This window comes from Vulpes lagopus, chromosome 7 (genome assembly GCF_018345385.1).
Source record: "Vulpes lagopus strain Blue_001 chromosome 7, ASM1834538v1, whole genome shotgun sequence".
Classification (NCBI taxonomy): domain Eukaryota; kingdom Metazoa; phylum Chordata; class Mammalia; order Carnivora; family Canidae; genus Vulpes; species Vulpes lagopus.
In genome coordinates this window covers 18483877-18507972 of record NC_054830.1, presented here as the reverse complement: position 1 = coordinate 18507972, position 24096 = coordinate 18483877, and the positions used below count along the sequence as shown (strand labels likewise).

General features: G+C 50.0%; 1 protein-coding gene across 3 annotated transcripts in view; it reads right to left on the bottom strand.

Annotated features, from left to right (window-relative positions):
• Positions 1-24096, bottom strand: part of BSN (bassoon presynaptic cytomatrix protein) — a 97776-nt gene that overhangs the window by 35222 nt on the left and 38458 nt on the right. For all 3 annotated transcript variants that reach the window (XR_005989074.1, XR_005989075.1, XM_041764031.1), the window contains exon 2: positions 7317-7725. Coding sequence is in view for 1 of the 3 variants with exons in the window: in XM_041764031.1 (XP_041619965.1) it covers positions 7317-7725 (409 nt within the window). In the remaining 2 variants the exon portion in view is untranslated. The remainder of the gene's footprint in view (positions 1-7316; positions 7726-24096) is intronic.

The following is a 24096-nucleotide window of genomic DNA, read 5'->3' as shown; positions in this document are numbered from 1 at the left end:
ATAATTTTTTTTAAAAAAAGAGCATATTCTGTGCAATTCCATTTATATGAAACTCTAGGCAAAACTCGTCTATGGTGGAGAAAAATCAGAACAGCAGTTGTCTTTGGAGGAGGGGTGGGGGTGGACAGGAATGGGGCCAGAAAGGGCTTCTGGGATGACAAGGATGTCCACCTTGATTGAAGGGTTTGGCCGACAGCTCCTCGCTTTTATCAAAGCTCACTGAATGGGACACCTGAGCTTTGTACATTTCATTGTATGTACATTTCATCTAAAAATAAAACCACATGCCTTAAACAAATATTAAACTCTAACTGATGATATGCTTACTGAAGTGTTTAGTGTGAAGTTAACTGATGTCAATATGCATGTGAGTCTCAAAGGCTACCAGCCCCAACCCGTGTGCTACACACCAGGGTCTCAGGTCTGCAGGTTACTAAGCTCCACCTGAATGCTCACAGGCACCTCCTACTTGACATGGCCCAAATGGAAACATTCTCCATCTCTATCCCCTATCCCCTGTCTGTTTAGCCTCTAAATCCACCAGGAATCAAGGCTCTCCACTACCATCACTACCGCCCCAACTCCAGCCTGCTTCCAGAAGCCAGCCCCACCCCATGGGCTGATCTCACACAGCAGTCAGAGGAGGCGATGGTGGTAAGAATTTTGTGGTCAAATAAACATAACATAAAATTGTCCATTTAACCATTTTAAATGATGAACAATTCAGTGGCATTAATTACATTCATAATGTACAACTATCACCATTATCAATTTTCAAAGAGGTGGAGTTTTTGTGTGTGTGTGTTTTTTTAAAAGATTTATTTATTCATTTGAGAGAGAGAGAGAGAGAGCAGGGGGAGGGGCAGAGGGAGAGAGACAGAGAGCGAAACAGACTCTCCACTGAATAGGGAGCCCAATATGGGGCTTGATCCCATGACCCTGAGATCTCAACCTGAGCCAAAACCAAGAGCTGGATGCTCAACCAACTGAGTCATCCAGGTGTCCCCCAAAGAGGTGTTTTTAAATGTACATCTGACCGTCCCACTGCCACTTTCCCAAAACCTTGGAATCCCAGCTACAGATGGCAGCAGTATCTGCATGCCCTCTGATCCTACTCATGGCACCCCAGCTCCCCTCCATCCCAAGCCCTGGCTTGCTCTGGGCCCTCATATAGACCATGCACTTACTTCCCCTCAGGCCTCCCTGGACCCCATCTGTCCCCAGTCCAGCTTCAATTTAATGTCCCCTCCTTGTAGAAGCCCCCAAGAGTCTCACTGCAGCATCACATCAAGCCCCCCAGCCTCCCTCTGGTCCTCCTCAGACCTGACCCTCAGGTGTTGACTGTGTGTTCACTTGGGTGATTATCAGCAGGCAGGAGGGCTGCCTCTCCCTCTGGCCTACAGGCGCCAAGGGGCTGAACAACACAGCAGCTTCATTTCTGCCTGATTCTCCAGTGTCAAGGACAGTTGCTGGCTTCATGTAAGGCCTCAACAGCATTTGTAGGGGAAGGAAAGGATGAGAAGAGGGAGAGGGCCCACTTCTGACAGTGGATACAGACTGACCTGCCCCAGGTCACCAGCCAGCAGCTGGTGACTTTACCGAACATTCCTGCTTCTCTGCCCCCTCCTGCCTCTGGCTTTCTCCATCACCTCCCTTTCCCGCCTCTCCCCTCTGTTCCTTCTCTCCGTTCCCAATTTATCTATTTCTCTTTCTCTTTTTTTTCTACCATTTTTACTCAATTCTCTTCCCATTCTGTTTCTTTTGCCCACACATATGCAAGCAGGTGTTTCAGGAATCCAATCTCAGTTTTCTGTTCCAAATTAATTTCACATCCATTCTTAGATAACCATACATAGGGCCCCGTTTGTAGCTAACAGTTGGAGTTCTAGGCCTGAGAGCTCCAGCTCTGAAGCAGCTCCCACTCCCGCATAGCTGTCTCTTCTGCACATACCCGGTGGTGCTAGCATCTGACCTACAGTGGTCCAGGCAGGCAGGTCAAGAGTCCCGGCTACAGGAAGCATGGACTGGCAGCAGGGCCCACTGTCCTAGGATGATTAAAGATTGGCAGGCATTTCCCTATTGACCTGGAGACTGTTTGGTTTCTTCAAGGCAAACTTCCCCAGGACTAGACGTACCATGAGAAAAAGGGTTCCCAAAGGACCTGTCACCTGGAGACCCACTTCCTTTTGGTTTGGAGGCAGAGAAGGGAAGGCTGGACACATGTTTAGACACCAACTCCTCCTGGGTCCAGGAAGGAGGGGGATACCTTTATCCCTCCTCAGCCCACTGCTGATCTATGTCCTCCTAACACCTGCTCCTCATTCCCTACTGGCCCACGAGGCAGTGTGGCCAGGAAGCAGCAGAGGGAAAGGGGCAAGGCTGGTGGCTGCAGTGGAGGGATCCATGATGCACTCACAGCACCTCCCCCGGACCATCTGGTGCCCCGGCCCTTGCCGGAAAGGAGTGGGATGCAGGCAACAGAGGAAAGGCTTATGGCCATTGCTTCCTCCCACCCTTCTCCACACCGCCCACCATGGTAAGCGCCTAAGCCCAAGGCTTGCTGGTGGAGTGGGGATGAAGGGGGGTGCGCAATGGATTATATATCCTTGGCTTGGTCTCAGCAAAGTCCAGACCTTAGAACAGGCAAAGAAAGACCACTATCACTCTTCAGAAGTGTTTTAGAGAGGCTTCTGAGAGATTCTGACTAGAGCAGGGGAGGTGGGAGGCAGATGAGCTCAGATGGGCCGCCTGAATAGGGGAGGCTAGGGGTGGGGTAGCAGGCCTGCTGCTCCTCACTGGAGCAAAGGATGGGCCTCCCAGGTGCAGGCTGCAGCCTGGATGGGGGTGGTGATCTGGGACAATTCTGCCAGTCAGATCTGGAAGCACAGGCATGCAGCCAGCCCAGAGTCTGCACAGCAGTCGCTCCTGTGACCCTGTTCCTAGGGTGAGGACAGACTCCTATCTGGAAGAATTCCAGGTCAGGATGTGCTGCTGGTCTGCTCTGAGAGGGGCAGGGAGGCCCCTAAGAGGACTGGCAGATCCAGGCTGCCCTGGCCGCTGCTCATCTCCAGCAGCTCACTCCACCCACACTGCCTACCCAAGCCTCACCTCCCAGACTCCACCTAGCAGGTTCATTACCATGCCTTAACCTCCTATTCCCCGCTATCAGGATAGAGCCTGACTTGTGCAACAACAGCCTCCCTCCTGGAGGAGAAAGGGGTGGCAGGCCTGAAAGTTAAGTCACTGAAGAGTGGAGAGCAGGACTAACAGGCCTGAGAGGGCAGGAGGCATCAGCAAAGCCATCAGGGCTGGTCCCTGATCCTCTGTTTTTCTTTTAGAGAAATGGGACATTTGGGAAGTTAAGGTACTTCTCTGAGGACCCACATCCAAGGAGAGAAGAGGACAATCTTCCTGCCTTTTCCCTATCACTGGGCACTGAATGGGCTTATATGCCAAACGCCTCTGGCCTCCTGGTCAGTTCATCCTCACAAAAAGGGTCTCCTATGGGTGGTGAGAAATGTTCAGACCCCACAAGGAAACCCCAGTCTTTAGCCACGATTTCAAACAAGTTAAATGATTCATCTGCCCTGAGGTCCAGGACTGCAGAACTCTAGAAAGAAATGGCCTCACCATTAAGAGTGGCTGAGATGGCCCTGTTTGCTCTGAACTATCCCCAACCCAAGCGAAAGTGGACTGTGGGTGGAGAAAATGGTGCTGAGAGTCCCTGAGGGAAAACTGGAGAGCTAGCTACTGATTCTGGGTCCTCAGCTCTATTGCTCCAAAATGACCCCGAATAAGCCAAGACTTCCCAAGATTTAGTCTTCTTGCCTATAAACAGAGAGTGCTCTGAGTGTCTTCCCTGACTTCCATGCAGTTTCGATGTACTCTAGGCCTTAGAAGCCCAGCAAAGTACCTGGGCAGGCACCCTCCTCTGAAGGCATCACAGCCTCGAGAGCTAGCCAACCAGGGCCTGGGCAGAACAGTAAGTGCCACATCTGTGTGAGCATAGTACCCATCCCGCAGCCTGGGAGTTGACAGCCTGAGAATTGACAGAAGACTGGGCCCGCTGGCCAGAAAAGTAGTGGTTCCAGATCTCAGCCATTGCTCTGGCCAAATGCAATTGATTGTTCTACCTGTATATGTGATTCTTATCTCTAGACCTAGTTTGTGGTTTCTGAAAAGCCCAGCTAAAGTAAAAAGACTCTGATAGATGCCATGGGGTGGAAAGACAAATTCACTGAATTCCAGTGGCCATAGGCCCAGTGCCCATCTCTTCCCTCCTTTCTGCTCATCTGCCCTCACCCAGTCATTCAGCACCAGGGCTTGTCACACCCCTAGTCTGTGCTGCAAATGGAAGTATGAGCCAGTGATTCTCTACCTATCCAAATATATCGGTTTTCCATGGTCACATTTCCAAAGATCCAAGGGCAGCTTCATTAGCAGTCTCAGAGAGGCCATGAAACCTTCCATGTCATGTGCGTGGCCCTGTCCCTCTTTAGAATTCTTTCTGCCAGCAGGAAGCTGAGGATCTTACTGACATGCCCTGATGAGGCTTTGGTGAGCTTCCAGGTAGAATGTGGGACCCAGCCCTCCTCAGTCCTGCCTAAGCATCACTACATGAGCAATTTCAGACATGTACCTCCAACCCCAGACAAGGTCTCCAGTATGCTCCCCAGTGGCCAGTATCCACAGTGCATCTGTGCTGGGACCAGCACCACCTCCTTTGCACTCCAGCAGGGCTCCTCCTAAGAAGTGAGTACTGGGGCTGAATGTTCTAGAAAAGTTGGCTCTGCCTGAGCCCCTGCCACCTAGACACACCCTACTTCAGAACCAGCCCATTGCCTGGCCCAGAACCTCAGGCAGGCAGGAGCCCAGCCCACAGACACCAGTGCAATCCCGGAAATAGCTTTTTTGGCTAACATGTCAAGTTAGAGGTGCCAGAACAGGTATGGTCTGACCAGAGTGGATTAGCGGGTGTGTGAGCAAAACCTACAAACTGGTTTTGTGATGATGTGGATGCGTGACCAGGGAGGTGAATCTGCTCTTAGCAGAGTGACGAAGGAAATTGCCCCAACTCGAGAATTAGGCTCTGCCAGCCTCTCAGGAAAGTGTGCCAAGGGTTCTTTCTCTTTGACAGGCACACCACTGAAAGCCAATTCTGGAGAAGAAAAGGTTCTGCTTGGAGACCCCTTCAGAAAAGGGTATCCACCATGTTCTGAGAACCTGGAGAATGCACTAGGTCAGCACTTCCCAAACTGCTGTCACAGAACAACAGCCCCTACTGTTCCGCGAAAGCAAGTCCGGGAAAGGCTGCTGGCTCCAGCTCTGTTGTGGAGCTTCACGGTGTAATTTATGATGCTGAAGGCCTGAGAAGCCTCACAGCAAAGAACCAAAGCATTTGTCTGGCTCGGTGTTTGCCTAAAGTACCTGGCTGGGAGGCCTGCTTTTCACCAAACACCGTGAATATGCAGTAAGTCTGAGGCCCTTTCCTTGCTGGCCCTGAGCCTCAGCTTCCTCCCAGCACAATGAGGCAGATGGACGGAGTGTCGCCAAGGTCCTCCCACTCTGCTGTTTTTCCCAGCACATCAAAGGCTGGCTCCCTTCCCACCTCACTCAAGGTCCTGGGCCAGGGGGAGCCTGTTGTGTGGCAAGGGCTGGGATGCCCACCAGGAAACTGATGCATCATGTGTGGCTCTCCCTTAATCCCTGCTCACCTCACCGGGCCCTACAGATCCAATGAGCATCTCAGGGAGGCTAGAACCCAGAGGGGCAAGGCCACACAGGGCCACAGGAGCCTCTCATTCCTCCCTGCCAAACCTCACTGCTCCCCTGGGGCCACGTGCTTCTGGCTTCTTGATGGCATAAATGCACAGGTGAGATTCTCTGGTCTGGATCACACTGTTCTACGTACCGAAGAGCAAACACTTACCTAACTGATCAGTGCAGGGACGGGCCTGTTTCTAATCACAGATGTAATAATCACGAGTGTGCACGCCTCCTCAAGGAAGCCCCCACACTCCCGGAGCGACTCCAAACCTACTGAGTCATCTCTCTACAACAGCAACTCCTTCCTCAGAATCTCACACTTACCTCTCGCAAACCACACATCCCACACCCACACCACCTCATGTCACAAATAGACCCCGACCTGCGAACAATTATTCTCACTCATCCCCCCACCCACGAGGTCCAAACGGCTCCTGCTGCTGATAATGCTAGAGGCAGCCATGGCTCTTCCTGCAGCCGGCCATGCTCCATCCTGCCCAAGGACAGAGCCCTAGGGGAGGAACTAGAGACTTCTACAGCTTATCTCAGAGGAGAGGGAGGAAGCCAGCAAACCTGTTTAGTTCACTTCAGCGGTAAGGCCCCTGCTCCACTAGTACACTGGGGCACCCAGCCTCCAGGTCACCAAAAAGAGCCTCCAGGGGCTTGGCTGAGCCTCTCACAGCAACTCAAAGCATCCTGAACAAAGCCAGGATGGGGCTGAGGACCCGGGATTCTCTGGGGCATAAAAGGAGGCCAATCTCCTGAAAATGGCCCTGTAGTGGCCTATGCAGGACACAGCCACCCATTGTGAATACTTGGCTCCTAGCCTAGGTCTCTACCCCAAAGTTGTTTGTCTGGAGATGGCTACAGCTCTGCCACTTCAGGCCCCAGCTAACTGGAATGGAAGCCCAGTGGAGAAGCTTCCCAGAGCCCAATTAGAAGGCCATTTCCTGCTTCCCCTAAAAATCTCACTTCCCTCACCAGCATCCCCCACCTCCCCCAGTGCCTATTGTCAGGGAGAAAGGCTGGCCAAGGTCCAAGGGAATCTGCCTCCCCACCAAGCCTATGGCTTCTTGTGGCCATCTCCAAATGAGTACACATTAAGAAAGACTGCCCAGAAGCCTGTCTTTGGCTCCCTCTAAGGCCATTTTTCTGGGTCAGACTTTTACCAGGTAAGAAAGCATCTTCTCTGCTGGGACTCTGCCCAAGCTTTCAGAAGGTGCAGGAATCCCTCAAAAGATGTATGGCCAAGTCTGTTCTCTGCTACCACATTTTGGAGCCAGGAAGACATAAATTTCGGTTGCCAAGGGAAATGACCAAGAAAAGAGAGTTGGTTAAAGAGGGGAAGGGAGGGACGCCTGGGTGGCTCAGTCGGTTAAGCGTCCGACTCTTGATCTTAGGATCAAGATTTTAAGTCCCATTGTGCTTCACGCTGGGTGTGGAGACTACTTAAAAAAGAGAGAGAGAGAGAGACAGACAGAGAGAGAGGGGAAGGGAACCAAGGGAGGCATGGGAAGGTAGGTGGGGGAGCCGGCGCAGAAGGTGGTTACCTGGGTGAGGTGAGGATTGGGGTTGAACCCACACTGGTTGCAGACCTTGTTGTGACACTGGGTGCAGGTGTTGAAGTTTGGCTGGCTGGGGGTCGACGTGAGGTCCGAGGTCTTACATATGGGACACAGCGTGCTGCTGGGAAGGGGGGCGATCTGGGGGACGGAGTAGGGTGATGTGGGGGTGCTGCCTCTGTCCGGTGACACAGAGGGGGACCGCCCTGATCTCTGCGTCCTGCTGTCTACCTGCAGCGTCCTGCGGGGCCCATCAGCCTCCTGGCCTGCTGGGCCCTGAGCCCTTGTCTCCCGGGGGCTCTCGCGGCCGGGAGCAGTAGCAGAAGCCTGCTTCGGGGTTGGGGAAGCTGCTCTCTGGCTACCCGGGGGCTCCTTGGGGTCCAGTCTCCTGGAAACGCTGAAATGACATTGAAAATGACTGTGTTAGAGACACTTCCCAGAGAAGTAGCCTGCAGAGGGCTCTATCAAGCTCGGTGACCCTGCCGAGCCCGGTTCCACCCTCCTCTTCCTGCCCAGTGGGATCATCACAGCCACCATTTGCTGTGCGCTGATTGTGCCCCATGCTGAGCCCTGACAAGCATCTCCCACTTGAACCCTCAGCACCAGGCCATGTGGAAGGATCATGAGTTCCCCTCTTATATTCTGATAAAGTGTGGATTCTGATTCAGTAAGTCTAAGGTGAGAGCTGCATTTTTAATAATCTCTAAGGTGATACCTATACTCTGGTGTGCAGACCACACTTTGAGTACAAGGCACTAAACCTATACATTAGAAACACCTGGGGTGATTTTTAAATTTCTGACTCTTAAGCTATACACTCCAGACAAATTACAGCAGAACCTGAGGGGGCAGGACCCTGGTATTAGTATTTTTCTCTCCCCAGGTAATGCCAACATGCAGCTTAAGTTCAGAGTTATTGCCTTGGCAGGTCTGTTCTGGCTTGTCCCCTTCAAAGGCTGACTCCAGACAGGTGGAGATGGCTGGGGGAGGCATCCTAATGCCTAGTTAATGCCATCTCCAGCAGGCACAAAGGAACTTTCTTTCTGGCAGTCCATCACCATTCCTGATGCGAGACCAAGTCCATGGAGATGGGTGAGATGTTACTTTTCCACTAATGCAAGGCTGGGTGGGGCTGGAGTCCTAGGATCCAGCCCTTGCGGAACCACTGAGGGAGGTCCAATGTACCTGACCCCCATCTCCATCCTGACCTGGCACAGCTGCAGAGAAGCCTGCAGAGTTAGTAGTTTGATGAGGTAGAAAGTCAAACCATTTCCTTATTTTCTTTTCCCAATTTTCCTTTTCTAGTTTGAAAGAAGCTGAGCACAAAAAAAAAGCCCAAGGCAATGCTTTATATTGCTTCCCTGAAATTCTATCCTTGCTTCAGTCTGTATTCATTTGGGTGGATACTGGCACCCAGGAGACAGGATAGACTGGCTGAGAACACTGCAGAGGCCAGACCACAGCTGCCTGTGGGTAGACTGCCCTGGGGCCCTCATCCTCCTAGGGTCTGAGTGACAAGAGGGGGATTCTAAGTTTGCTGCCCCTTGCTGAAAGCCATCTGCTTGCCAAAAAGATTCAGGAGTCAATTGGTAGAATGTCTTAGGACAAGCCATTTCAGAGGGGAGAGCAGGAGCCCACCTGGGGAGGCTGCTCCAAGACAATTTGCAGTTCTACCTCCCTTCTGAGGAACAGTGTTGAGTGGAAGAAGGGGAAGCCACACCCTTAGTCTAATAAAGGCTCTTCCAGAAAAAAAGAAACACTCTTATATGTCTATCAAACATTTCTTTCATCAACCAACAAGTCTCATGGACCTGCCACTTTCCTCTACAGTAGGATCACTGGACCCTGAATCTAGCCCCTCTAGGCCACCTTCCCACCAGCTGTGAGGCCCAGTATGTGGTGTCCACAGCATTTCTAGTCCACACCTGGAACCTGGGCTCCAGGACCTTCCAGTAGACTAATTTCTGGGTATGGTAAAGAAATATTCTCACTTATTAGATTAATAGTTCCATTTTTTATTTGAATGATTCAGGGCTGGAATTTATTTATTTTAAATTTATCTATCTATCTATCTATCTATCTATCTATCTATCTATCTATCTAAGAGAAAGAGAGAGAGCATGAGCAGAAGGAGGGGCAGAGGGGGAGAAAGAGGGAGAAGCAGACTCCCTGGCAGATCCCAGGACCATGAGATCATGACCTGAGCGGAAGGCAGACGCTCAACCGACTGAGCCATCTAGATGTGGGGCTGGAATTTAAAAGCAGCTCCTGACCGTATATTAACTATACTGGAACTAAAATTTTAAAAAAATTCCACCCCTGAAAGCTAATCACAAGCTACTGAGAGCCCTTTCCATCACATGGAGGGGCTGCAGCCCCTCTCCCAGGTTGTGCAAGGTCTGCGGTCTCTTCTGAGGAATACGGCCACTTCTATTGTATGTGAGTTGCCTGATACATAACACAGTGGCGTTTTAATTCAATGTTGCATCACAGTGTAGTCTTTCTGAGGACAAAATTTGTGAGCCAGAGATCCAGATTCCAGTTAACTTTCAACCTAGCTGTAGTGAAAATGGAGAAGCAAACAGTGTCTCCTGCCCCCCAGCAAAGTTGGTCCTCCAAGAGCTCCCTGTGCTCAGGCCTGATGGGTGTGCACACACCCCACAGTGGTGGTAATAGACAACTGATGATCAGGATACATGTCTATGATCCCTGCACTTTCCTGACCTCTGAGATGTTTCCTCACCCCTTCTCCTTCATCATCATGTTCCGACATGTCTCTCTCTCCCTCTCTTCACTGACAACCTGCCTGCCATCTCACTAAGAAAGTGGGAGCCACTGGAGGAGAAGCTCCACACCCATAGCCTCTTGACATCTATCCCCCAATATTTGCCCCCACTTCTCATAAATCCTCCCCTTTCCTTCATCATCTGCTACCTCTTTCTACTGGGTGACTACAATTACCAAACAAATATGCTTCTCCCATCCACAGAGATCAATATATAACCTTGACCCACTTCCCCCTTTAGCTACTATCCCATTTCTCTGCTCCTCCCTGCCCTTCCTCTCAATCTAGTCTCACCTGGCTTTTGTCCACCCTTCCACAGGAACTGCTTCGGTCACTGTCACCAACAGCCTCCATGTTATCAATCCCATAGCCACTTCTCAGTTCCTGATCTCACTTCAGTAGCAGCATGTGATACTGCTGAGTGCCCCCTCTTTCCTGAGATAAGTTCTCCTCTTGCCTTCTGGAAAACCTCCTCCTCTCTCCTGGCCACACTGGTTTAAACTCTTTCCTAATCCCTGAACACCATCCTCATATCAGAGGGACCTGGTCTTCTCTGAGTACACACGATCCTGGGTCTCAAGGCCCAATCAGACTCAAGACTTAAAACCTCACTACCCGGGGTGCCTGGGTGGTTCAGTTAGTTAAGCGTCTGTCTTCAGCTCAGGTCATGATCCCAGGGTCCTGGGATTGGGCCCCACATTGAGCTCTCTGCTCAGCAGGGATCTGCTTCTCCTTCTGCCTCTGCCTGTTACTCCACCTGCTTGTGTTCTCTCTCTCTCTCCCTGTCAAATAAAAAAATAAAAAATCTTAAACAAAACAAAACTCACTACCCCGTGACAATGACCAAATGTGTGTCTCTGGCCCTGACCTCTTCCCTGAACCCCTCACTGGTCTAACTGCCAACTCTTCATCTGGACTGAGATGATGTGTATAGGCATCTCAAATATGGTGTGTCCAAGCTGAGCTCTGATCTTTCCATACACGTGCGCCTCCCAACCTTCCCTTGGAGCCATCTCTGACCTCTTCTTGTCCCATCTATATCAATCATCAGTAAATCTTGTTGGCTTCGGAGTCTGGCCATTCCCACTGCCTCCTTGTTCCACCTTGTGCAGGCCACAAGGTGGCCTCTCTTTTCAGTTCTACACAAGCCTGGTTGCTTTCACCTCCTCCTCTGTGGTCTTCTCTGTACAGCAGCTGGGATAATCCCTTATATACGTAAGTCAGCCACTTCCCTCCTCTGTCCAAACCCTCCAACACTTCCTTTACCTCCCAGAAGAAAAGCCAAAGACTTTACATGGCTCTGAAGCCCCATGAGATATGGCCCCTTCCCCTCTGGCCTCCTCTCCTACTATTCTCTCCCTCCCTCCCTCTACTTCCCTTAGGCCAGGTCCACTCCTGCCTCTGGGCATTTGCATCTGCAGGCATTTGCACTCTCTGAAGTCTTTGCTTTGGTGGCATCCTTTCAGGGACACTTTCCCTGACTGCTCTACTAAAAATGCAGCTGCAGGAGCGCCTGGGTGGCTCAGCTGATTAAGAGTCTGACTCGATTTCAGCTCAGGTCATGATCTCAGAGTTGTGGGATTCAGCCTGAAATCAAGCTCTACACTCAGTGGGGAGTCTACTTGAAATTTTCTCCCTCTGGGATCCCTGGGTGGCACAGCGGTTTGGCGCCTGCCTTTGGCCCAGGGCGCGATCCTGGAGACCTGGGATCAAATCCACATCGGGCTCCCAGTGCATGGAGCCTGCTTCTCCCTCTGCCTGTGTCTCTGCCTCTCTCTCTCTCTCTCTGTGACTATCATAAGTAAATAAAAATTAAAAAAAAAAAAAAAAAATTTTCTCCCTCTCCCTCTACAGTCCGCCCCTGCTCATGCACACTCTCTCTCTCCTTCTAAAATAAGTAACTAAATCTTTAATAAAATAAAATAAAATGCAGCTCTGGGGCAACTGGCTGGCTCAGTCAGAAGAGCATGTAACTCTTGATCTCAAGGTTGTGAGTTCTAGCCCCACACTGGGTGTAGAGATTAGTAAAAAGTTAATTAAAACAATAAAATGCAACTTCTGTCCCTTCTGCCTCTTTATTCTCCATGGCACTGAGTACCTTCTGACTCATCATATATGTATTGTTTTTGTATATCCTCTGTGATCCCCACATTAGACTGACAGCTCAGTGTGGGCAGGGCCTCTGTATGCTATCTCCACAGCTATACCCCAGAACCCAGCACAGTGCCTGGCACACAATGAACACACAACAGGTGTTTCCTGGATGGATGGGCTGTAGGCACATCATGACTCAGAACAGCAAAACACGGCCCCAAAGTGCATTAGAGCTGAGGAAACAAGGCATGCCACATGACTAGTGTGGCACTCAACCCTTCCCTGGATCTGACCTCATGCTGGAGAGAACTGCAGAAATGACAATAGAGTCCTCCCTGGTCACTGGCCGCACCCCTAGCCCCACCACACAGAATGTTCTGTCTGCTGTGCACTGTCTGCTGACCATGACAGTGGTGATGCCAACCTAACCTTTGCCACAAGCTCTGTCATGCAGAGGCACCTATCATATATTAACTCCTTTATGTCTCATAACAAACCTATAGGGTAGGGCCCATTTTGCCCATTTTACAGACACATAAATTGCTACACACAGAAGTTATATAACTCACAAAGTCATTATGATTTATATCAGTCTTCCCTGTCCTTAACCAATGTCCCACACTGCCACTCTGGGGAGCACGGTCAGGCTACAGAGGAGTAAGCAGCACTGCAGTTTGGGCTCTTTGTTGTTGTTTTAAATATTTTATTTATTCATGAGAGACACAGAGAGAGGCAGAGACATAGGCAGAGGGAGAAGCAGGCTCCCTGTGGGGAGCCCAGGGCAGGACTTGATCCCAGGACCCTAGGATCACGACCTGAGCCAAAGGCAGACACTCAACCACTGAGCCACACAGGCATCCCTATTTTTTTTTTTTAAGATTTTATTTATTTGAGAGACAGCAAGTAAGAGAGAAAGCATGGGCTGGGGTGGGAAGGAGCAGAGAGAGAAGCAGACTCCTTGCTGAGCAGGGAGCCCAAAGCAGGATCCCAGGATCCTGGGATCATGACCTGAGCTGAATGCAGACACTTAACCGACTGAGCCATGCAGGTGCCCTAGTTTGGGCTCTTTGGATTCTTTTTCCTTTTTTCTAAAGCACTGTTTAAGTGGAAGGTCCCCAGGAGAAGGTCTCTGACATTTTGCTCCCTACCGCAGCCCAGGCCCACAGCACGCTTGGTTCGGATTGGGCACTCAATAGGCATGTGCAAAGGAAATGGAAAGATGTGTAAGCAGTAAGCTCAGCATGGGACTGAGTTAGGGCAATGAGACGATTCAGCTGTGGTCACTTCACATGGAGACTGCCCAGCAATGCTGAGGGACTTGCAGAGGAAGCCACATTGGTTTGTCATTCAGGAATGTAGCCATTGACAAACACTTGCTGACCCCCTGGGAGAGCTCCAGGCCCTGTGACAGGTATTGATGGTATGAACAAAGTATGTCTCTTACAATGGAAGCTGGGTCCACAGGTGTTCATTGTATTGTTATCCTTTACATCTTATACATATTTTATAAGTATTCTTACATTCTTTAGAAATACCTCTTCAATATTTAATTGAAATAAATTTTTAAAAAAGTGAATCAGACAGAGATCCAGTCCTCTGGGAGCCTACAGTCTAGAAGGGAGACAGATGTGCAAACAAATCACGGCACGACACATCGCCCCATGGCTCAGGGGAAGGGCAGGAGACTGATGAGTCTTCTCCTTGAGGTGAAAGGGCAAGGTAGGCAGAGAGGGAAGGCTGAGAGGCATGACATAGCATGCTCAGCCTGTAGGGCTGTGTCACCTGTACAGCTCTGCAGGGCAGGCATGCCTGGTTCAAGCCAGTGCTATCTCCAGCACTTAGAACAACTTCCAGCAGCACATACTTTCAACTACCTGAACTATGAGAAAGCTTAGGAGCCAAAAAAGGAAAGGCCAGGGATGCCTGGGTGGCTCAGTGGTTGAGTGTCTGCCTTCAGCTCAAGTTGTGATCCTGGAGTCCCAGAATTGAGTCCCGCATCGGGCTCCCTGCATGGAGCCTGCTTCTCCTCCCTCTGCCTATGTCTCTGCCAGTCTCTCTCTCTCTCTCTCTCTCTCTCTCTCTCTCTCTCATAAATAAATAAAATCTTTTAAAAAAAAGAAAGGAAAAGCCAGGGGAGTAGGGTCTCTAAGGTTTTCAAATGAGAGTGCTCTGGCTCAGTGTCAAGGAGACAGTGGAGGCAGGGAAACAGTAAGAACAGGGCAGTAGCCCAGGAAACAGTCCCCCCACCCAGCTCAACGTTGAGAAAGGCTAGCTCCCCGTCCTACCGAACACAAGGATCTGCCCATGGCCGGAGATCCAGGAGAGCCATCTGAGACACATACACGGACACAAGCTCCATGGGAACCCAAGTGGCTGGGGTAGCCCTGGGCCTCCTCAGGTGGCTGTCCTTAGGAAAGATCTCCACTGGGTAGAGAAGGGAGAGAGGAAGGAAAGGGGGAGGGAGGTGGCCACAGGTAGGACCCCACAGAAGCCCCGTGGAAGCCCTGGTTTCATGGATCTGGATTATCAGCAGTGAGGCCCCATAAGGCCAATGGTCCTCCCAAGAGCCCCTGGGGGGCACTATTCCTTGGCAAGGGCTGGGATAAGGACAGGTGAGCAAGAAGGGAAGAAGGACACTGCCATAAAGCAGAAGAGACACAGACGGACAAGTAGGTGAGGAGGAGGGAGAGCAGAGATATGAAGGAGTGGCTGGAAGCCAAGCAGGGAAGACTAAAAATGGCTTATCTAGGGATAGATATTTTTAAAAGATCGCCAAGAAAGGTAGAGGATGTAAAAATAGCTGGATTTCTACCAGCTTTCCTCCCTTTCAGCATTAAAGGCTATTGACTGGGCACCTGGGTGGCTCAGTGGTTGGGCATCTGCCTTTGGCTCAGGTTGTGATCCCGGGGTCCTAGGATCGAGTCCCGCAGGGAGCCTACCTCTCCCTCTGCCTATGTCCCTGCCTCTCTCTCTGTGTCTCTCATGAATAAATAAAATCTTAAAAAATAATAATAAAGGCTATTGACTGATCAGAAACAAGTCCTGAAGCTGTTTACCGGGGCTAGAAGGACCCTTGGGCCACAGGGGTGCTGTTGGGGAGGGGCACAGAGCCAATGCAGTCAGCCTTCCCCTCAGCACTCCTCAGCACTCTGGTAGCCTCCTGTCCTGTACCATGACCACCAGTGGGAAAGAGGATCCAGACTGCACTGGTCAGAACTGGGCTTGCTTCCGTGAGAAATGCCAGGAAAGGCATGCGGCCAGCAAGCTCCATTGACCAAAGATGCTCCAGATATCCAATATATCTGTAAGGACGGGGCCACCAGGGAGAGATGTGGCTGCCCAGGTCCACAATGCAGTTACCTAGAGCCACTCTGGCAGCTGTATTCAGAGAGGGCCGGCTCAGGCTGACCAGACTGAAGAAAGGAAAAGCAGGGAGGTAGGGAGACAGTATGGGCTCCAGAGGACCAGCCAGGTTTCCACATGGCAGGGTTCTAGAACATGCCCCCACCCTCCACTGCCGCCACCACCTCCAGATGAATATTTAAAAGAGAAATATTTCACACCAATCAATGACTGTCTTTGTTTACCAGGAGGGGATTGAACTTAAGGAAGCTGTTTTTCTAAGTCAGAGCAGCCGGAAGAGTCCCACAGCTTCAAACAAGGTTTTGATAAATTCATGGCTGACCTTTCTCTAATAAGCAATTATGACTGGGCAGATGCTGTGGGAGGACCCTCTCCTTGCAGACCCATGCCAGGAAGGACCACTGGACCACCCAGTGGTCCCTGTGGATTCAGGTAGGGAATAAGGATAGCAGAATCTTGTTTGTTTGTTTGTTTGTTTTAAGTAGTCTCTGCCAAATGCAGGGCTCAAACTCACAACTCGGAGATTGAGAGTCACGTGTGCTACCGACTGAGCCAGCCAGCCATCTCACGGTTGCAGAATTTTGGGAAGCAAGGTGCAGGTCCTGGGTTTTGCTGCAGCAACTCTCTCACGAATGGATAGGAGAGGGCCACCTGGCTGGCTCAGTGGTTGAGCGTCTGCCTTTGGCTCAGGGTCCTGGGATCAAGTCCTGCATCAGGTTCCATGCAGAGAGCCTGCTTCTCCCTTTGCCTATGTCTCTGTCTCTCTCTGTGTTCTTCATGAATAAATAATTTTTTAAAAAATGAATGGACGAGGGGATCCCTGGGTGGCGCAGCGGTTTGGCGCCTGCCTTTGGCCCAGGGCGCGATCCTGGAGACCCGGGATCGAATCCCACGTCGGGCTCCCGGTGCATGGAGCCTGCTTCTCCCTCTGCCTGTGTCTCTGCCTCTCTCTCTCTCTCTGACTATCATAAATAAATAAAAATTTAAAAAAAAAAAAAATGAATGGACGAAAAAAAAAATGAATGGACGGGAGAACTCAGAAAGTTTGAATTTAGAAAAAATTCCAGTGTCCACACAAGAAAACATTTCTTGATCTACCCAGCTTTGAGGCCAGTGGCCTTCTGTCTTTCTGATCATGTGTCCCTATCAATAAAACATGTTTGCATAGCCCCAACATATGAATATTTGTCCACCAATTACATGTATATATATTACTGATAGAACACACCTCCCCAAGTAGAAAAATCTGAAAGGATGAGGTTGGAAATACATGTAAATGAAGTTTTCACTCCATCCTCAGTTGGCTGCCTCATTTCCCTTCCCTCCTTGGCACGTGTGCCCTAGTTTGGAGGCTCTACTGAGGAAATTCTTAATCTCCCAATCGTTTTTTTTTTTAATTAAGATTTTACTTATTTATTTGACACAGAGAGAGCATGCATAAGCAGGGCGAGCAGCAGAGGGAGAAGGAGAAGCAAGCTCACAGTGAAGCAGGGAGCCCGTTGCAGGACTCAATTCCAGAACCCCCAGATCATGACCCGAGCCAAAGGCAGACGCTCAACTGACTGAGCCACCCAGGTACCCAAACTTCCAACCTTTAAAGGACTCTGTTGGGGCAGCCCTGGTGGCACAGCGGTTTAGTGCCGCCTGCAGCCCAGGGCGTGATCCTGGAGACCCTGGATCGAGTCCCACATCGGGCTCTCTGTATGATGCCTGCTTCTCCCTCTGCCTGTGTCTCTGCCTCTCTCTCTCTCTGTCTCTATGAATAAATAAATAGAATAAAAAATAAAAAATAAAAAAGGACTCTGTTGGTGGCCCAGACCAGATTCTTTCCTGCCCCCAGCCCTGTTCCATAGGTCAATGTCAGGAATGCCCCAGGCCACTGGGGGCTGCCCTCACCACCCTTCCTGGCCACCTATGAACCAAAAAGAATTTGCTCTACTGACAGCAACAGCACAGGGATGAGGGTCTCCATAACACTCAGCTACTATACTCAGAGCCTTGCAGGGGACAAGAAGCCAGGACCTCGGGCTCAGAGTCTCCAAGGTGTTCTCTTGAAACGAGAGGATGCCCTGCTGGCTGGGGACAGAAGGTACTACCCAGAGGGTGTCTGGGTGGTGGCAATAAGGTGCTATAAAGCAGAGTTCCCCAAGAGGCCAACATTCTCTTCTCCTAACTTCCAACCCCTTGAAGCCGCTGCCCCACTATGAAGTTAAGGTTCCAAGACCCAAAAGACCCCAGAGAATTAGCTCCTCCCCTACAAATGGGGCAAAGCACCATGCCAGCCTGGTGACGGCCCCCACGGGCATACACATATTCACGCCCCTGAGCAGACAAACGCGTGTGAAGGTACCCACCACTGCCACTCATCCTTTCCACTTAGAAATGTCTAGCAGTTGGAACTCTTCCTGGGACCAAACAACAAGCTTCAGTTGGTCCCAGGCCAGTCCATCTGGGCCGGCAGAGAACATGCTTGAGGAAGTGAGCTGTGACTGCTTTGCTGCTGCAGAGAGTTTGGGATGATTCGCCAGGTGGGTCAGGATGGCAGAGAAGGTGGTAAGAGGGACCAGTAGGAATGTGAACTGCTGCCATCCAGCACAGGCCAGGGGAGCTGCCAGCACAAGAGGAGAGACCACCAGGGCTGGCCGCAAGTTGGGGGGATCAGGTCATGATCCTGGGGTCCTGGGATCTAACCCCAGGTTGGGCTCCCTGCTGAGCAGGGAGCCTGCTTCCTCTGTGCCTTTTGCCTGCCACTCCCCCCTGCTTGTGCACTCTCTCTGTGTCAAATAAATAAATAAATAAATAAATCTTTTAAAAAAGGAAAAAAAGAAAAAAGACATGAGCGGAGAAGCTATGACCAAAGGACTAGTAATCCCTCAACAGAGTCTAGACACCAGGGGGACGGCATCTGCCACAACTTGTCCCAAGGCAAGCTACCATCCACACAGTGCCTGTCACAAGCACCATGGTATAACCTCATAGCTGCACTCAGCTTGGGCATGTGATGCCTACATACAGCTCCTGTAACTCTGGGAAAGCCATGGGATCCAGGTGAAAATGGGACTGACGGGAAGGTCACGGGTAAACACTACATGTATTCATTGGTCCTTTCTGGTGGGGAGGAATTTGGTCTGGGGTAGGCCTGGCCCAGCTCTCAGAGAGATGCTCCAGGGGGTTGGCTATCACATGAGGCAGGCCTAAGGGCCTGGTTTTGTTCTGCTTTATGGATGACAGTTCCATGGCCTTTCTGTTACTGTGGCCTACTTCTGGGTTCATGACAGACCTTACTAACGGATGGCAACAGTCTTTCCCGCTGATCTTTCTCAACCTCAGCTCTCTGTGAAGTCACTACCAATTAACAAGGTTAGAGGAGGGGGATCCCTGGGTGGTTCAGCGGTTGGCGCTTGCCTTCGGCCCAGAGTGTGATCCTGGAGTCCCGGGATCGAGTCCCACATTGGGCTCCCTACATGGGGCCTGCTCCTCCCTCTGCCTGTGTGTCTCTCTCTCTCTCTCTCTCTGTCTGTCTCTCATGGGTGAATGAATAAAATCTTAAAAAAAAAAAAAAAAAAACAAGTTTAGAGGAAAGTTACCCTTATTTTCCAACCTTGGTCTGGATTCTGGAGATGAGTTAGGCCAAATCGTAATGTTCTGAGAGATGCACATAGGCCCTTTCCTCCTCTTCCAAGGGGAAAGAAATCCCCATGGCCTACTTTCCTCTCTGCTCATGTCTTAAGGAGTTTCTCTCTAGAAATGTTTATTCATTCATTGATTGAAAAAGAGCTCATAAAGGGGCACCTGGTGGCTCAGTTGGTTAAACATCTCATGATCCCAGGTTCCTGGGATTGAGCCTCACATCAGGCTCCCTGCTAAGCAGGGAATCTGCTTCTCCTTCTGCCCCTCACCTCATGAGAGCACCTCATGCTCTCTCTCTCAATAAATAAATAAAATCTAAAAAAAAAAAAGAAAGAAAGAAAGAAGAAAAGAAAGAAATAAAAGAAAAGGAAAGAAAAGAAAAGAAAAGAAAAGAAAAGAAAAAAGAAAAGAAGGGCAGCCCTGGTGGTGCAGCAGTTTAGCGCTGCCTGCAGCCCAGGGTGTGATCCTGGAGACCAGGGATCGAGTCCCACATCGGGCTCCCTGCATGGAGCCTGCTTCTCTCTCTGCCTATGTCTCTGCCTCTCTCTCTCTGTGTATCTCTCATGAATGAATAAATATTTAAAAAAAAAGAAAAGAAAAAGAGCTCATAGGAACCATGTTCCCTAGTTCTTTAATACATGAGTGTATCTTTGTGGTCATTAAACTTGAACAGCTTGGCTGGATATAAAATTCTAGGTTCACACTTGCTTCCCTTGAGGACTTTGCAGGCATAGCCCCTCTGTCTTCTAGCATCAACTATCACTGTGGAGAGCTCTGGACCTGCCTGATCAGCTTCCCTTATAGGTATTTAACATTTCCTCTGCAGTGCAATAGCTTCTCATTAGTTCAGTGAGGAGAAGTAACAAAGAGACTCTTAATTCATCACATTTAACCAGAGGTCATTTTACAACCCAAAACAAATATCATTTTCCTCTGGCTTTCCATCTATGCAAGTTCTAAGTTTTCTAAAGCATAGACTCTTTTATAAATTTGATTTAAAACGTTAGATTTAGGAGCACCTGGGTGTCTCAGTGGTTGAGTGTCTGCCTTTGGCTCAGGTTGTAATCCTGGGGTCCTAAGATCAAGTCCCGTATCGGGCTCCCCATGGAGAACCTGTTTCTCCCTCTGCCTATGTCTCTGCCTCCCTGTGTGTCTCATGAATAAATATATAAAATCTTAAAAAAAAAAAAAAAACCTTAGATTTAGGGGGCTTCTGGCTGGCTCAGTCTGTAGAGCATGTGACTCTTGATCTCACGGTCATGAGTTCAAACCTCATGTTGGATGTAAAGATTACTTAAAAATAAAATCCTTAACAAATAAAAAAAAAATTTTGGGCAGCTCTGGTGGCGCAGCGGTTTAGCGCCACCTGCAGCCCGGGGTGTGATCCTGGAGACCCAGGATCGAGTCCCACATTGGGCTTCCTGCATGGAGCCTGCTTCTCCCTCTGCCTGTGTCTCTGCCTCTCTCTCGCTCTCTCTGACTGAATAAATAAATCTTTTTAAAAAATAAAAATAAAATAAATAAAAAATAAATTTTAAACACCTTAGATCTCATCCCCTAAGAAGAAAAAAGTACACAATCATAAACATTTCTGTTTTACTTCTGAAGGTACCAGACCTCTTGTTCAGGGGAGATCAAATTCCTCAACAGCTAATCTGGCCAGTGACCAGCAGGCCCCAGCCTATCACATTAGCTTGTCACTTGAGCACACTCATATGCCCCCAGTATGAGCCCTGCCTGAGGCCTGGGAACTCCTGACCAGCCAGCAGCTTTCCTGCATCCATGCCCACAGGCTCTTCAGAGGGCCAGCTGAACACCTCCTCCATGCCATTCAAACCAACTTCTGGTGTGGAGCCTCCTGGGTCTCCCTCCCTAGGCACTTCTCCCCAAGCCCAGTCCCAGTGCTGCCACCTGCAAGGCACTGTTTCCTGTCTGTGGTTCAGCTCAGAAGATCTAGGGGAGAACTGCATGAGGGTAGGGGTTCCCAGAATCTAACATGTGTACCATCCCTGTTTGCCTGCTGAAGGAAGCACAAGTTCCACAGGCTCTTTTAATCAATTGACGAAAAATAATTTGTAATTGGGCAAGGTCAGTAGGAAATGACCCTGCTAAGGCTTGAAAACAACTTTTTCTCTTACGTGAATTAAACAGTCATATTTGTGCCATTCACATTGACAGAGAGCTAGTTTAGCCAATTACCACAAATTCCAAGGGGAAGAGATCCAAAGTTGGGTTTTACTACAGTGTATAAAGGAGCTGGCTTCTTGAGCTAATAATCAGTAGGAGGGAAGTGTTACTCTATTCAGTGTCCTGATGCCTTTTTTCCCCACATACTCCACAGACCTGGGTAAGAGCTCAGCAGCAGGAGCCTGCTGACGGAGCCAGGTGAGGTGGGAACCTGTGCTGGGAGCCCAAAGGGCCAGAAGAGGGAAGAGGAGACAGGCAGGCAGCCAGAGTAGAGTCCCCAGCCAGAGTTAAGCCCCAGGTCAGCAGCTCCTTGAAGGGCTCTCCTTATCACTTCCCAGGCTGTCCAGGGAACCTGACTTGGGACACCAGAGGAGAAAAGGGGCCCAACCTTAGGGACTCCCTTTGCGAACTCAGGACCTTGATACTTGTCTGGGCAAATCACAGTACATCCCTGAACCAAGACCTACATTATGCACAGCATGTACATTTTAAGGAACTTCCTGGCTTTTCCAGCCCATGATGAGGAACCCTTCAAGAGGCCAGCCAGATACACTCAAGGACTCTGCTACCTGACTCAGTTTCTGAGGGGACACATGGACACAAAGGCAAATGCTTAGCGCCTTCTCCATAGCCTTTGCAAAAGCCTTGGCTCCAGTGCCGGCCCTCTGTTCATATTTACCAACCCTGTCTCCTGGAAGTGCCATGGCCTCCAAAGGTGGCTCAGGAATTCTGATACAGCCCAAGCCACTGAGGCTCCTGCTCCCCATCCAGCCTCAGGCTTACAGACACCTGCTTTAGGATCCCACACAGGGACAACTTTGAGCTATGAAGTGTCCCAGTTTTCTGGCTTAGGGGGAGTGCTCCTAAAGCTGGGAAGCTCTAATCAGGAGTCAGAAGTCATTACATAAAGCTGAGCCAGCTTTTCCCAGCTCCCAGCTCCTACAAATTCCACTACTACAGCCTTTTTACCAAGGGACTGTGTTGTGCTTGTCAGCTCTCTTCCAAAATCTGCTGAAAGCAGAAAGTCAAGATAGTTAAGAGAAAATCATAAGTGTTTGTGACCATGGAGGCCAAAGGCCCTACTCTCCCATGCCAAGCCCAATGCGGCAGAAACCAGACAACGCCACAAGCTCCCACCCAGTCTTCAGACCCAGAGCTGAGGACTTAGCACTCAGCCTGCCCTTGGGGACCGTGAGGACACAGCCGTAGCCCATAAAGGGCCGAATTCACACCCAGCTGTGCTCCAAGCACAGGAAGACAGGGGCCAGCAATGCAGTTAGCAAGATAACCCAGTGCCTGCATCATTGATACATGAACTGGGTGAACAGTTCATGGTGCTGTGCCCAGTGTGCTCTGCTGGACCTGGCAGCGCTCCAATGTATGGGGCTCCCAGAGCCTGCTCCTCTAGACTTCTAGGGAAACCCTACCTGGCTGAAACCTCTTGCTTCCTTTCTCACAGGAAGCTAGCGGTACCCAAAAACTATGTCTATTGTGTATTTTAGGAGAGAGAGAAGTACCAAAGTCATGTCTGCCCACTCCATGGTAAAAAAATCTCTTTCCAGAAATCAGAACTGCTATTTTTTTATTTAAAATTTTAAAAAACTTTTTTTTACTAGCAATATTTTTCCTGCTTGTTGTTTCTATAAAGAATAAGTAAAAACTTATTGGTAACTCCTAAAAAGGAAAAGAAAATCATGATTGGGAGGCATCTATGGCCCTTAGTTTCAGCTCTGAGTAAATCAATACAAGGAGTCCCACCGCCTACCCATCTCCCAGAGCCACCCTATTGGCACTCATCCTAGCTCTTGGGCAGGGCTATTCCAAGGGCTAAAGAATCCTGCCTTTGGACAAAGGGTTGGCAGCACTGGTGTGGAGCCAGGCAATGCCTGGCACTAGACATAATAGGTTATAAAATGAGGATGAAACCTGAACAATACCTTTTGCAGTTCAAATTTGTTACCAAAAAAAGAATTCAAAGCAACTATTCTCACACATAAAACTCCATGTATCATACACAAAACAATGAGAACTTAAATGTGCAGGTATGTGCATGGAATGTAGACTAGCAGAGTCTGACAGAACCATGGAGGAAGACAGGGGGACAGGCAGGAGAGGGTTACAGCAACAAGTGGGCCATCTGCCTTTTCTCCACACATAGTCACCACGGGGTCCTTGGAAGCTAGCATGGGGCCTAGCACAGGGCAGGGCTCAGTAAATGTTTGTGGACTGAATGACCAATGAGCTGAGATGAACGATTAGGGAATAGGTGGTCCTCCATGGCAGTGGTAGCTGCCCCCGGCCATGGAAGAGAGAGTGTATGTTGCCACAATCCTGGAGCTTATAGACATCTCAGGCTGATGACAGACAGTCTGGGGGACGGGGAGAAAGGGGTCTGAAGCCTGGGACAAAGACATGAGGGCAGGCCCAGCTCCAGAGTCTTGTTCAGAAAGCCCACTTGATAGCAACGTGGCTTTTTTGTGGCAACTGCATAGTCACAGCCCCAGAGGCTCACACAGGCCACACTGGGCTAAATGTTCACTTTGTGCCACCAGTCCCACCCTGCAGAGGTGGGTCACTGTGCTGCAGGATGCGCTGGCCCTCTGCTTTCAAAGCAATCTACCATGGGGATCTCTGAGGCTTCCTTCTCCAGCACTGCCTTCAGGAAGGGAGTCCGGAGGCTCCTTTCTCACCATCACCCCTCCCATCTTG